Here is a 12,439-nt window from a genome sequence, read left to right on the forward strand (position 1 = left end):
ATGACCAAAACAAACTGTTCCAACGAAGTGGCATGTGTAAACATCTCACAGTTCATACAATAGACTCAGCACCAACAGTTACAGCTTCAGACGGCTTATGCGTTGATTTGTACTAACAGAAGTAGCTATCCTAGTGTAATGAAAATTGCTTTAAGACAAGTGCGAAGCCACAAAATTGTCCACATACTCATCTCAAGAGTTAACTGGGTAAAAAGTACCACTGTGCCTACCTGAAAGGTGTGGGATGTAAACACAGGAGCAGTCAATGACAACATTCCTAGAGTGTACATGTTAGAACATGGGGAGGGATGTCTGTCTAGCAAGCAGGTAAACTTCCTGGGGACGGACTTCCTCCGCATGTGACCAGAGGTGGGTGTGGCCTCACCTGTGCAGGTAAATGATAAAAGCACAGGGCAGGCAGCCATCTCTCTCTCTCTGCCATCTTCCTTCGATGAGGAAACATCTAAGGATGCTCTCTTGGCTCCCAAGCAAGAGAGGAGATAAGGACTATCTTGCTACAAGATAGATTCCGAGTGTATTTTACCTTTTTAAGCTGTCTGCCTTCTGGGATCATATTGTGAACAGAACGTGAGTAAACTCTTTTATACCTTTATGAAGACTCTGTCGTGTCTTGTATTTTAAGAGGGAACAAAGGGGAAATTACCAGAGTAATTATTATAGAGGTTCTAGCAAACCTGTGCAGACGTTACCGTTGCGAACTTAAAGGGGAATGTCTATAAACTCTGCTGATATTTTGGGAACTTGTTAGCACAAGTTGGATAAGGATATAATTAGTCAATATATCCTCTCCTGCACCCCTGAACATTCCCACAAAAGGTAGATCTGCTTGTCCAATGTAGTATCACTGGGTTGGGTCTTATTGTGCCTCTAGCGGACGAAGGCAGGAGTAGCTTTTACAAAAAAATAGGCTGGCCCCTCTTCAGTTTTGCGTACTCAACAAGCATCAACAGTCCAGAACTGAAATTCGGAATATCATTAATCTATTTCTCACACCAAACCATTAACTGAAAGCTAACTGCACAAATAGAGGTGGGAAGAGGTGTTGCGGGCTACGCAAAAGCGTGGCCCCAGAGATGTTACACTAGACTAGCAGATCTACCCTTCAGGTAGGTACAATAGTACTATTTCGGTTGCTAGCGTAGCATCACTGGGCTGGGACATACAAAAGATCACCCAGCTAGGGTGGGTTTCAATTGCAACAAGTTATTACGGTGGGAGAGCCTGTTATAAGACCCTCAACAAATGCCACTTCAGAGGAAGCAAAGGCATCCAACTTAAAAGTGCCTGGTGAACGTGCTTGGGGACGCTCAGGTCACTGCTCTGCATATTTCTAACAAGGAGGCATTTGTAGAAAAAGCAGCAGAAGTTGCCACTGCTCTCATGGAATGGGCGGTCGGTTGTTTGGGAACAGGCAGTTTCTGTGCTTTGTAGGACAGTGAAAAGGATGCTTTTATCCATCTGGGAAGCATAGTTGGTGTCACCCTGTGCTCCAGGAAGAAGCGGTGAAATGAGACAAAGAGGGAAGAAGTTTGTTGTATGTCCTTTGTATGGGCAATATATACCTTCAGTGTTGGGCAGACATCGAGGGAACGCCAAGCCTTCTCCAAGTTGTGTGATGGATTTGGGAAGAAGGTGGGCGAGATTACTTCTTACGGAAAGTGAAACAGCCCCTTGGGAAGGAAGGTGGTATCCAACTGGAGAATCACTCTGTCACTATGGAAGACACCAAGACGCCTTGCTACCAAAAGGGCATTGATCTTGAAGACTCTGTGGGCTGAGGTGATGGAACCAGGAACAGGACATGAAAAGAGAGGATCTTCAATGGTACTTGTTTCAGTGGCTCAAAAGCTGGTCATTGGAGAGCTGAGAGCACCTTGTGAAGATTCCAGGAAGGAAAACGATGAATAACTGGAGGGCTTTGGAGAACGGCTCCATGGAGCAAGTGTTTTACTAGTGAGTGGTCAGAGCAGGCATATATGGCCATGCCAGAATAGAATGCTTTTAATATTTTGTTGGGAGCAGCCCAGGGTGGCTGGCGCAACTTAGTCAGATATTATTATTATTATTAATATTATAGAAGAATTGGCCACCGCTTGTTGTTTAGGAGTATAAGTTTTGAGCCCTTGTTGAAGGCCTTCCTGTAGGAACACCTACAGGAAGTCAGGGATGGAGGTGGTTTCCGCCAAAACTTGCCTGGGCCATTTAAGAAAGGCTCTCCACATCATCTGGTAGATGTGGGTTGTGAAGGGGTGTCGGGAGTGCACAATTGTGGAAATCAGTGAGAGTTCCTAGTTCTTCAGACATTGCCATTCAAATGCCAGGCAGTTAGGTACTGCTAGGCTGAGTCCAGATGCAGGACTGGTCCCTGTGAAATGAAGTCTGGTCTGGTTAGAGGTGTCCGTTGGAGGGGGGGTTGTTCACTGCCAGGGTTAAGATCCCAATAGGGAGCCACCAGGATCAGCTGTGCCAATAACATGATGCCCATCCTTTTGGAAGAAATAAGGAACGTGGCTGCTGCCTTGATCTTGATGATCCTTTCAGGAGGCAGGTGGCATTTATCAGTGCACGAAGGCGTATGAGGAAATGGCTCTTCCTGGCTGATGATGAATCTGTGAGTTTGGAAGGTCCTCAAAATGCCCTGAAGATGGCGGGCCACCTGGCTCATGGCTGGAGAATGGATGAGGAGGTTGTCTAAGTACTGGTAGTTGGGGTTGCCCTGTTGGTGGAGGTGAGCTACCAGGGCAACCATTATCTTCATGAAGACTTTTGAAAATGAGGCCAATCCAAACAGAAGGGCTATGAATTGGTAATGGTGCAGGTCAATGAAGAACTGGAGATACTTGTGGTACTTGGGATTAATAGGATATGCAGGTATGCATCCTGTAAGTCTATGGATGTCATGAAGTTGCTGAGATGAAGGGACTGCTTGATGGAGGCCAGGGATTTCATCCAGAAAATTCTGATCACCCAGCAGTTGAGATCCTTCTGATCAAGTACTGCCTTCCAGGCTTTGTGGTCTTTTTTGGGAACTACAAAGAAGACTGAGGCGACACCTGGTGAGTGTTCCTCTGGGGGTACTGGCTCTATTGCTGCCATGTTGATGAGATGCAGTACACACACACACACACACACACACACACACACACACACAACACACCCCAATCTGGCATTTGGAGGGTGAGGCAGGGTGAGTGATGAGATATCTGATGAATTCTTTGCAGCAACTGTAGATGATATTCAGAACCCACTGAACTGTTGTTGAGTGGTGCCAACTATGTATGAATACTTGAAAGCGACACACACACACACACAAACTTTATCGCTGATGGCATCTTTGGTGGTTTTGAGGGTTCTTGGTGAAGGCTGGAGGTGCTGAACCTGTCCCCTGCTGTCCCTTCAGAGAAAAACATGTTTTGTTCCAGGGTTGTTGTTGTTTTGGCCTGTATTCCTTCATTCTGCCTTGCTGTCTGTAGCCTGCTTGTCCTCCTTTCCTGACTGTCCACTGTGGTAGTAGTAGGTCCTTTAAAGTGCATGTTTTGCATGAGGCCTTACTGAGCTGCTAGGCTCCATTATCATCCATTGGGGCTTTCTGTGGGGCCAAGGCTGCCATCCCTCCATATAAGGGAGGATATGAGCTCCAGTAGTGAAAGGAATGCTACACGCAACTGCTATGGGGAAGCCATGTGCCCCAAAAGGCCTAATCTGGCCTGCTTGGGAGCGTTGGTGGGATGCTTTTGTGGCTTCGGAGTCTGGGCAGGGAATGGCCCATATCTTGACTAGTGCTGCCTGGACATGTCTCCAGGAATCCACCCCAGCTGAAGCTGCCTCCGTAACAGCTGAAAATTAAAGCCTGTGGGGCAGTAGGTCTCAGTATACTGCCACCACCCTATGGAGGACGATCCAATCCTCCTTGGGATGGGGAGATCATTCACTGCTTTGCCCAAGCATGAAAAAAATTGTAGATGGGCTGCTTGTCCCAGAAGCCAGTCCATGGAGAGGAGGGAAAGGGAGGATTCTAATCTTTTTTATTTTTAGAAAATAGAGAAAAAGAACCATAAAAAGAGTGAATCACAGAAGAAGTAAATTGCCAAGCCAAGGTGAAGGATTAAGAGGAGTCAAAGGAGAATGTGACTGTTTTGTTGAAGGAGCAAAAGCTGAAGAGGGGCCAGCCTATTACCTGTAAAAGATGCTCCTGCCTTGGTCCACTAGAGGCACAAGTAAGCCCAACCAAGTGATAAGCAAAATATTCTTTCCAAGCAAAGAGTCCTCTGTAATAGTTTTCTTGCAGATCTGGAAGGCAAGGATTAAACTACATCTAACAAAAGACGGCAGTATTTCCTTTGAATTTTAGCAGTTTCTCACTGAAGATTACCGGGACTTCTACAGTATCTGATGACTACAACACCTACTTTTCAGAAAAGAGGCAATAAATTCATCATTAAGAAATTGACTCTAAAACATTTTAAAATGGGGCAAGCATGCTGCCGCTTTAAATCTTACCCTATTTAAATCGTGAGATGGAGGAGTCAGCTGGGTGGACTCAGGCGGAGGAGCAGAAAGCAGATTGTTAGGGTAGTCCAACAGGTAACAAACCACACTGGTATGACCACCCTTAGCGGCTTCTATTAGCATGGTTGAACCATCCTGGAAAGAAATCATGGGTTAAATAAGGAGCCACACTGAAATATGTATTTGGGTTTTGAATTCTAAAAAAAACCCCAAAAACGGTATGTTACATGATATCTAACATTTTACAAAACATTTAAATTGTTTTTAATTACTCCCAATGTTTAAAAGAGTAAATTTAACTAGTATTTAATGAATTTATTTTGGCTCCCGCCCACACTTTAATCAGTTTTTGGCTTCCTTAAGCAAGATTTCCTGGCTGCTTGTAAATGGTGCAGTGGACAGAAAGTTTACTAGGAAGTTATATTCAGAGATGAATATAAAAATAGCATAACAACCAATTTTTTTCCTATGTTTCTTACAGATCCCCCCCAATATAAAAAAGGTAGAGGGAAACTTGATACAAAACCCATTTGTGGAAGAAAAATACCCAAACTGTATAATCAAGTCATTTTGCTATATTCCCCACTGTTAAAGGTAAAGGGACCCCTGACCATTAGGTCCAGTCGTGGCCGACTCTGGGGTTGCGGCGCTCATCTCACTTTATTGGCCGAGGGAGCTGGCGTACAGCTTCCAGGTCATGTGGCCAGCAGGACTAAGCCGCTTCTGGCGAACCAGAGCAGTGCAAGGAAACACCGTTTACCTCCCCGCCGGACTACTTGCACTTTGGCGTGCTTTTGAACTGCTAGGTTGGCAGGAGCAGGGATCGAGCAACGGGAGCTCACCCTGTCGCGGGGATTCGAACCGCCGATGTTCTGATCAGCAAGTCCTAGGCTCTGGCGTTTAGACCACAGCACCACACACTGTTACACTGGTTTATTGCCCTAAAACACAAACACACACTACAAAATACGGAAAGTAAAACACTGCATACCTTCAGTCTGTGCGTAGGATCAGCTCCATGAGCTAACAGCAACTCCACAACCGACAGGTGGCCTCCAGCACAAGCAAGCGACAATACTGTATGATCATTGTTAGCTGTGGTCCTATTCACATTTGCTCCTGACATAAAGAATAGAAAGAAGATGAAGAGTACTTTGTATTCTAAACCACACCTTTACTTCTAAGGTTAGAACCTTCCCATTGATCTCCTCCTCTAAGGGGCTGGATTCCAATCTCATCCCTATCCCTGAAAAAACCCATATCTGTCTGTGGCAGCTCCTATACCATGACTATTTACTACCGAGGTTGCTTAAAAGTTGTACATTTCTTTGGAACTGCACGCTGTGTTGCAGTATGTTCACCACACTTGCACCCAAATCACATAACCAAGAAGCTTATCCCATTTTATTCTTACAACCACCCTATGAATAGTGATCTATCTACCCACTAAGCTTCAAGGCTAAGTGGAATTTGAACTCTTTCCCATTATTCAAGGCCACACTGGGCCATGTAAGTAACTGAAGGAGACGCAAGTCTGACATAGAAGAAAAAGCATGAGCGTATACGACAATTTTTCTTCCTCAGCTGAATCACAGGCAAGTGAAAGAAACTAATTTCGCCCTTAATTTTTGGAAGACTCAAATCCATGAAATTATACTTTGCTCAATTGTGATTCTGTGAACTGCTGGGCTGTTAAACAAACACCTGAAAATCCTTAAAAAGGTGAAACGTTATTCAAACTTACCCTTGCTAATTAAGAACTGAACAGTACAGACATGACCGGCTCTTGCAGCTTTCATTAAAGGAGTTCTTCCCCCTTCAGATTCATGTTCCTGGGGGGAAAGAGAAATAGAATCCAACTTGGAAATCAGAAATTCCTAGTATATATACATAATAACCAAAATTTCCAATGATTCCCTCACATAAAAATATAATATCTAAATTACAACAGTAGCATAATTATACACTTAATTATAAAACCCATCACCCACCCTCTACTTCCCTCCACAGCAATTCGACTTCCGTATATTTCTTTCTACCTTTCCCCCCTTGCATTCTATAATAAATTATTTTTGTTAAATTCTGATTTTTCTTTATTTGTTTTGTTATTGCTTACATTTTTTATCCTAAGCCTATTAACATGTCATTTTTAGAACAGTATTTTGACATATAATCTTCGAAATACTTCCACTCCATTCTTAACTTTTGATTTGATTGATATCTTATAATTCAAGTTAATTTTGCCAATTCTATATACTCACTCAATTTACAAATCCACTCTTCCTTTGTTGGTATGTGAGCAGGAGCTTCTTATATGTTCTCTCTACTGGATTGATCTAACAAGTTTCAGGATTGCCTAGGTATTTTGCTCCAAAAATTCAGGAGGTGGTTCCCTGATCTGTGTCCTGTGATATTCACTCAGACCCTGGAGCCTTGGGAGCTTTCCCACAAATATATCTGAGCTGTGATTTCTGTTCAGACTCAGATGGAATATAACTGATGGGGCAGTTGACACCAAGCATGCCAGTAATGTCTTTGCTTTCTGGGCAAGAATGACACTGCCAGGGCTACCATTATACATAGCGTGATAAAATCACACTTTAATAACCACGTATTCTCTGCAGAGCTGGTTCTGAAGTGTGGTCAGAAACTACAACTGGTTCAGAATGCAGCAGATCCTATGACACTTGTCCTTTAGAAGTCATACGAGTTATCAGCTTTTTCTAGGCTCAATTTAAAGTGCCTTAAGATCTGCTGGGGAGGGAGGCTGGAAGAAAGTCTAGAGAAGAAGTGGGGAAAGGCCGAGTTGTTTATCCCCTTCTGCAGACCAAGCGGGGCTGTGATGTTACAACAGCACCAGGGGATCCATCTTTGCTTGCAAGGCTAGAAATAAAAGCCAGACAGGCAAAAGCACAGCCCACGCACAGGGCTTTGCAAGCCCCTTTCATAGCGCTCTGCAAGTCCACCAGTCGGAGTCTTCTGGAGCACTGTGCCCAGGGCTCCAAAAGCCCCATAGGCCAGCTGATTGTCGGACTCCGTTAAGTCAGGTACACAGGGCTTTGCAGTTGTCACCAATCAGCTAAGTGGCAGTTGCCGAAAAACCCACTTTCAGCTTAGCCATGTCCCTACCTGCCCCACACTTGATATATCATCAACGCTTGAACTCTCTTCTCCAGGGAAGCATGTCTGCTTGATTAAGTCTTTAAAAATCTTATTAAGCATGCTTGCCTGTTGTTGTTGCTGCTGAACCTTCCTTTTATGTCCCATTAGAAGCTGTAGCCCCCAGCATTGTATTTTTTAAAGTTTTTGTTAGTGGTGATCAGCTGTTCATTTCATCTGATCGAATATGCAACTTTCCTCTAATCTGTTTACTGTATTTTTCGCTCTATAAGACGCACTTTTTCCCTTCTAAAAAGTAAGGGAAAATGTGTGTGCGTCTTATGGAGCGAATGCAGCCTGCGCAGCGCTCCATCTCGCTGTTCTAGCTTGGGAATGGCTGCGCAAACCCTCCGCCTTCACCCCGCTGCCCTGCAGAGGCTTCAAAGGCTGTCCCCAAAGCCAGAACAGCAAGATGCTATCCCAGAAGCCAGATCCCTCTTGCTGTTCTGGCTTATGGGGTTCAGAATTTTTTTCTTCTTGTTTCCTCCCCCCCCCCCAAACTAGGTGCGTCTTATCATCCGGTGCGTCCTATAGAGCGAAAAATATGGTAATTACACTTGGTTATTTGCCAATACTTGTGAGAAGTGAGAGTTGGGATGGATCAATATAACCAAGTCCAATAGGGTCCTTACGCAATGCAAAAAAAGCTCAAAGCTTCTACTGACAGCTTACCAGATCAGCATCTGCTTGAAGCAACACATCTGCTACATCGGTATGGCCATTCTCACAGGCGTATGTCAGCGCTGTGTCTCCTGTTGCTGTTGTTGCATGCACATTGGCTCCTGAAACAAGTACAATAAGCTTAGAAAATATGCAAGTGCCTCATCCTCCACCAAGACATTTCATCACATTTCAAAATAGCCAAGTATTAGGATGCTTGGTTACTATGTTCCAAAGCAACCACTTTACATATATTTGCATGGACTACTAAAACACACGCAGCAGGGAAATACAGCCCCGTGACAGTACTGCTTTAAGAATGGGTTTTCAATTATAAACATGAAGAAATGTGTGCAAAGGGAACAATTCTATACCTGCAGCTAATAAGTATTTAACTAGCTCCAAGTGACCCTCCTGAGCAGCTTCCATCAAAGGCGTTGAGCAGCCAAGCTCTATATCAGCTCCCGCTTTGATAAGAAAATCAGCCACTTCCAGAAAGCCTCCACAGCACGCTAAAGTTAAGGCAGTTTCTTGGGTCTCTTCTGTCTGGGCGTTGATGTTGGCTCCTTCCAGAAAGAAACATACCAATGGAAATTAAGCTTAGAAAACAGCACAGAAAGAGAGACAATATTTGTACGTGGATATCAAGTCTTTTTCAAGATGAATTACTAAATCAATTAAGATAAATCTTCCTCAGGTTATGGGCTGGTAGTTTTTCAAGATCTCATGATGGCCCCTTCTTTACAATTACAGTGGTACCTCTGGCTATGTACTTAATTCGTTCCGGAGGTCCGTTCTTAACCTGAAACCGTTCTTGACCTGAGGTACCGCTTTAGTTAATGGGGGCTCCCACTGCGCGATTTCTGTTCTCATTCTGAGGTAAAGTTCTTAACCTGAGGTACTTTCTTTCTAAGGTGACCTTCTAAGGAATGTATTTTCTGCTGTGATTGACGTGTAAGATATTAACAGAACTCATAGGAAGGTTGGCATTCCCTGGAGTCAACATGTTACATTTTGAAAAGTGAGCTTTTATAATAATGTGCAGTACAAGTTAAATAGGAAAAATGGGCAAAACAATTCGCTTCCTAAAATATACAGTTCAGGATATTCAGAAGTTTTCAGTGCAGCTATTAGCGTACTTGTTACAGTCATACCTCATGTTACATTTGCTTCATGATACAGTGGTAAAGGTAAAGGTAAAGGTACGGGCCAGTAGTGACCGACTCTGGGGTTGTGCGCCCATCTCGCTTAAGAGGCCGGGGGCCAGTGCTATCTGAAGACACTTCCGGGTCACGTGGCCAGCGTGACGAAGCTGCTCTGGCAAGCCTGCACCAGCGCAGCGCACGGAAACGCCGTTTACCTTCCCGCTATAAAGTGGTACCTATTTAACTACTTGCACTTAAGGGTGCTTTTGAATTGCTAGGTGGGCAGGAGCTGGGACCGAATGACGGGAGCTCACCCCGCCGCGGGGATTCGATCGGCAAGTCCTAGGCGCTGAGGTTTTACCCACAGCGCCACCCGCGTCCCCATACAGTGGTCCCTCAGGTTAAGTATTTAATTCATTCCGGAGGTCTGTTCTTAACCTGAAACTGTTCTCAACCTGAAGCACCACTTTAGCTAATGGGGCCTCCTGCTGCTGCTGCGCCACCGGAGCCCGATTTTTGTTCTTATCCCGAAGCAAAGTTCTTAACCTGAAGCACTATTTCTGGGTTAGCGGAGTGTGTAACCTGAAACGTATGTAACCTGAAGCGCATGTAACCTGAGATACCGCTGTACATTTTTTCAGGTTGCGTCCCGCGGCGACCCGGAAGTACCGGAAATGGTTACTTCCAGGTTTCACAGCTCGTGCATGTGCAGACGCACAAAATGACGTCACACGCATAAGCAGTGAATAGCAACCCGCGCATGCGCAGACGCGGGTTGCGTTCTTTTCAGATTGCGAATGGGCCTCCGGTACGGATCCTGTTCGCAACCAGAGGTACCACTGTATATTGTTACAGTTACCTTGACCTAGGAGTAATGCCACCATCTCCTCATGACCCTCTCGGGCTGCTTCCATCAATGGCGTGTAGCCTTCATCGTTCACCTCTTCCAGGTTAGCCCCTCGCTCTATTAATAAGGCAGCCAGCTCTACGTGTCCACCACAGGCTGCCAGAGTTAATGGAGACTCGAAGGAATCAGCAGGCATGTTCACTTGGGCACCACTATCAAGGAGCAGCCTTGCAACTTCCACATGCCCATCCTAGAAAGCAAAAACAGACAAATAAATAAAAGGTTAACTATGCGAGCTCTGGAGGAAGAACTTCTTCAATCCCACTAACTTACTTCACAAGGGAAGGAAGTGGCAAAAGGGTGGAGGGTTTGGGGGGGCTGGTAAGTGGAATGAACAGGGGTGGCAGCCCGTGGTATACAATATCAACATTTATTTCTTATTATTTTAAAGCAAAACTGACTGGTCTCCTGCTAAGTTTTGAGTTTCATGCACAGTGAGAATTTAGCTCATGAATTTTAAGATTAGACCCCCCCACTGTGGTTGTAGTTATATTTCATATTCATAGTTCTTTCTGGGGATTGTTTTTTCATGTGTTATGTGTTACGCATCCCGAGTCATGATCAGATGTACATGTATTGTAATATTGCCTTGTCTAACAAGTGCAAAAATTACTTGGGAACAGAACCTAGGCAGCACATCTCTACCGAGCCAGTAAGAGTTTTGAGTCCCACAAATGACTCGTGCTGCGGAAGAGGAATGCCTCACTAGCAAAATTTCTGCCTTCAGACAAGATCAACATAGGTTGTATGACATCAGATAAAATACACGTTTGTCTGTCTGGTGAACAGCGTGAGGTCAAGTCTTCCCCTCCTATCAATTTTGGGAGAAGCAGCTTCTTACCATGCATGCCTCCATTAATGCAGTGTGCATTTCATCTGTTTTATGCTCCTGGTCTGCACCTGCTTCCAGCAGAAATCTCACCATTTCTAAATGACCTGAAACACAGACAAACACACATTTTAATAAAACAAAACACAGCAAAGATTTATTGGTATCCACTGATGATTTCAGAAAGATATTGTTTTCTCTTTAACGGTGCGACACTTTTCTTTTTTTGTGGGGGCGGGGGAGAGAAAGTGTTCATATTGCTATAAGCCAGGGGTGTCCAACAGGACGATCGCGATGTATTAGTAGAACCCTGCGATGTTTTGGTAGATCACGGTCGATCTCTGGCTCCCTTTCCTCTGCATTCTTAAATCTGACTCTTGTCCTGCCCTCCATTGTTATTAGAACTCAGGAAGGGAAGACGGAGACCCCTCTGTGTGGCTGTTTTAATCCATAGTGATGTTTTTGTGAGTGACTTAACCCCAAACTCCATTGCCTTCCTCCCGCCTCCAAAACAGACCCCTAAAAAAACGGGGGCAGATAACTGCCAGATTTTAATTCTGAAAGTAGATCTCAAGTCTCTTGGGAGTTGGCCACCCCTGCCATAAGCCGTGGAGAAACAGCACAATACAAATCCAAATAAAATCTCTCTTTCTAAAATGTTAATTTCTATTTGCTCTTGAAACTACTAAAATTAAGGGAAAGTGGATGAACAATACCCAAAACAGCGGCTTTGTCCATAATGACACTCACTGAAATGCTGCAATAAAAATAGCTTTCAAATCTCAAAAGTGAAACCAGGAACAAAACCTGGAAAAGTGAAAAAGATTGTATCCAACGATGTCGTCCTATCAGTGCTAGGGCTTCTGCACCAGGACCTCTTCTTCCTCTCCTAAAGAAAATCTGCCCTGAAGGGTTGGGCCAGATTAGGCCAGGCATAGGCAAACTCCGGCCCTCCAGATGTTTGGGACTACAATCCCCATCATCCCTAGCTAACAGGACCAGTGGTCAGGGATGATGGGAATTGTAGTCCCAAACATCTGGAGGGCCGGAGTTTGCCTATGCCTGGATTAGGCTGTGCGCAGGGAGATGAGAGGGCACTCCATTGTGCAGGTATAAGTCCTTGCACTAACAGGATGACTTCATTGAAAAAAACTAAGAAAATGACAAAGGAACACAAAGCTTCAAAGTTTCTTCCTTTGTGAATCTTGC

The 12,439-nt window shown here is 44.5% G+C and overlaps 1 protein-coding gene across 7 annotated transcripts in view; it reads right to left on the minus strand.

Moving 5' to 3' along the window:
- ANKRD17 (ankyrin repeat domain 17) overlaps positions 1-12,439 on the minus strand; it is a 107,566-nt gene that overhangs the window by 38,053 nt on the left and 57,074 nt on the right. For all 7 annotated transcript variants that reach the window (XM_083407358.1, XM_083407355.1, XM_083407356.1 and 4 more), the window contains exons 7-13: positions 11,243-11,337; positions 10,354-10,591; positions 8,724-8,915; positions 8,362-8,471; positions 6,275-6,362; positions 5,522-5,649; positions 4,522-4,665 (exon numbers count right to left, since the gene is read on the minus strand). In XM_083407358.1, coding sequence (XP_083263484.1) covers positions 4,522-4,665; positions 5,522-5,649; positions 6,275-6,362; positions 8,362-8,471; positions 8,724-8,915; positions 10,354-10,591; positions 11,243-11,337 — 995 coding nt within the window. The remainder of the gene's footprint in view (positions 1-4,521; positions 4,666-5,521; positions 5,650-6,274; positions 6,363-8,361; positions 8,472-8,723; positions 8,916-10,353; positions 10,592-11,242; positions 11,338-12,439) is intronic.

This window comes from Podarcis tiliguerta (genome assembly GCF_965153285.1).
Source record: "Podarcis tiliguerta genome assembly, chromosome: 13".
NCBI lineage: Eukaryota > Metazoa > Chordata > Lepidosauria > Squamata > Lacertidae > Podarcis > Podarcis tiliguerta.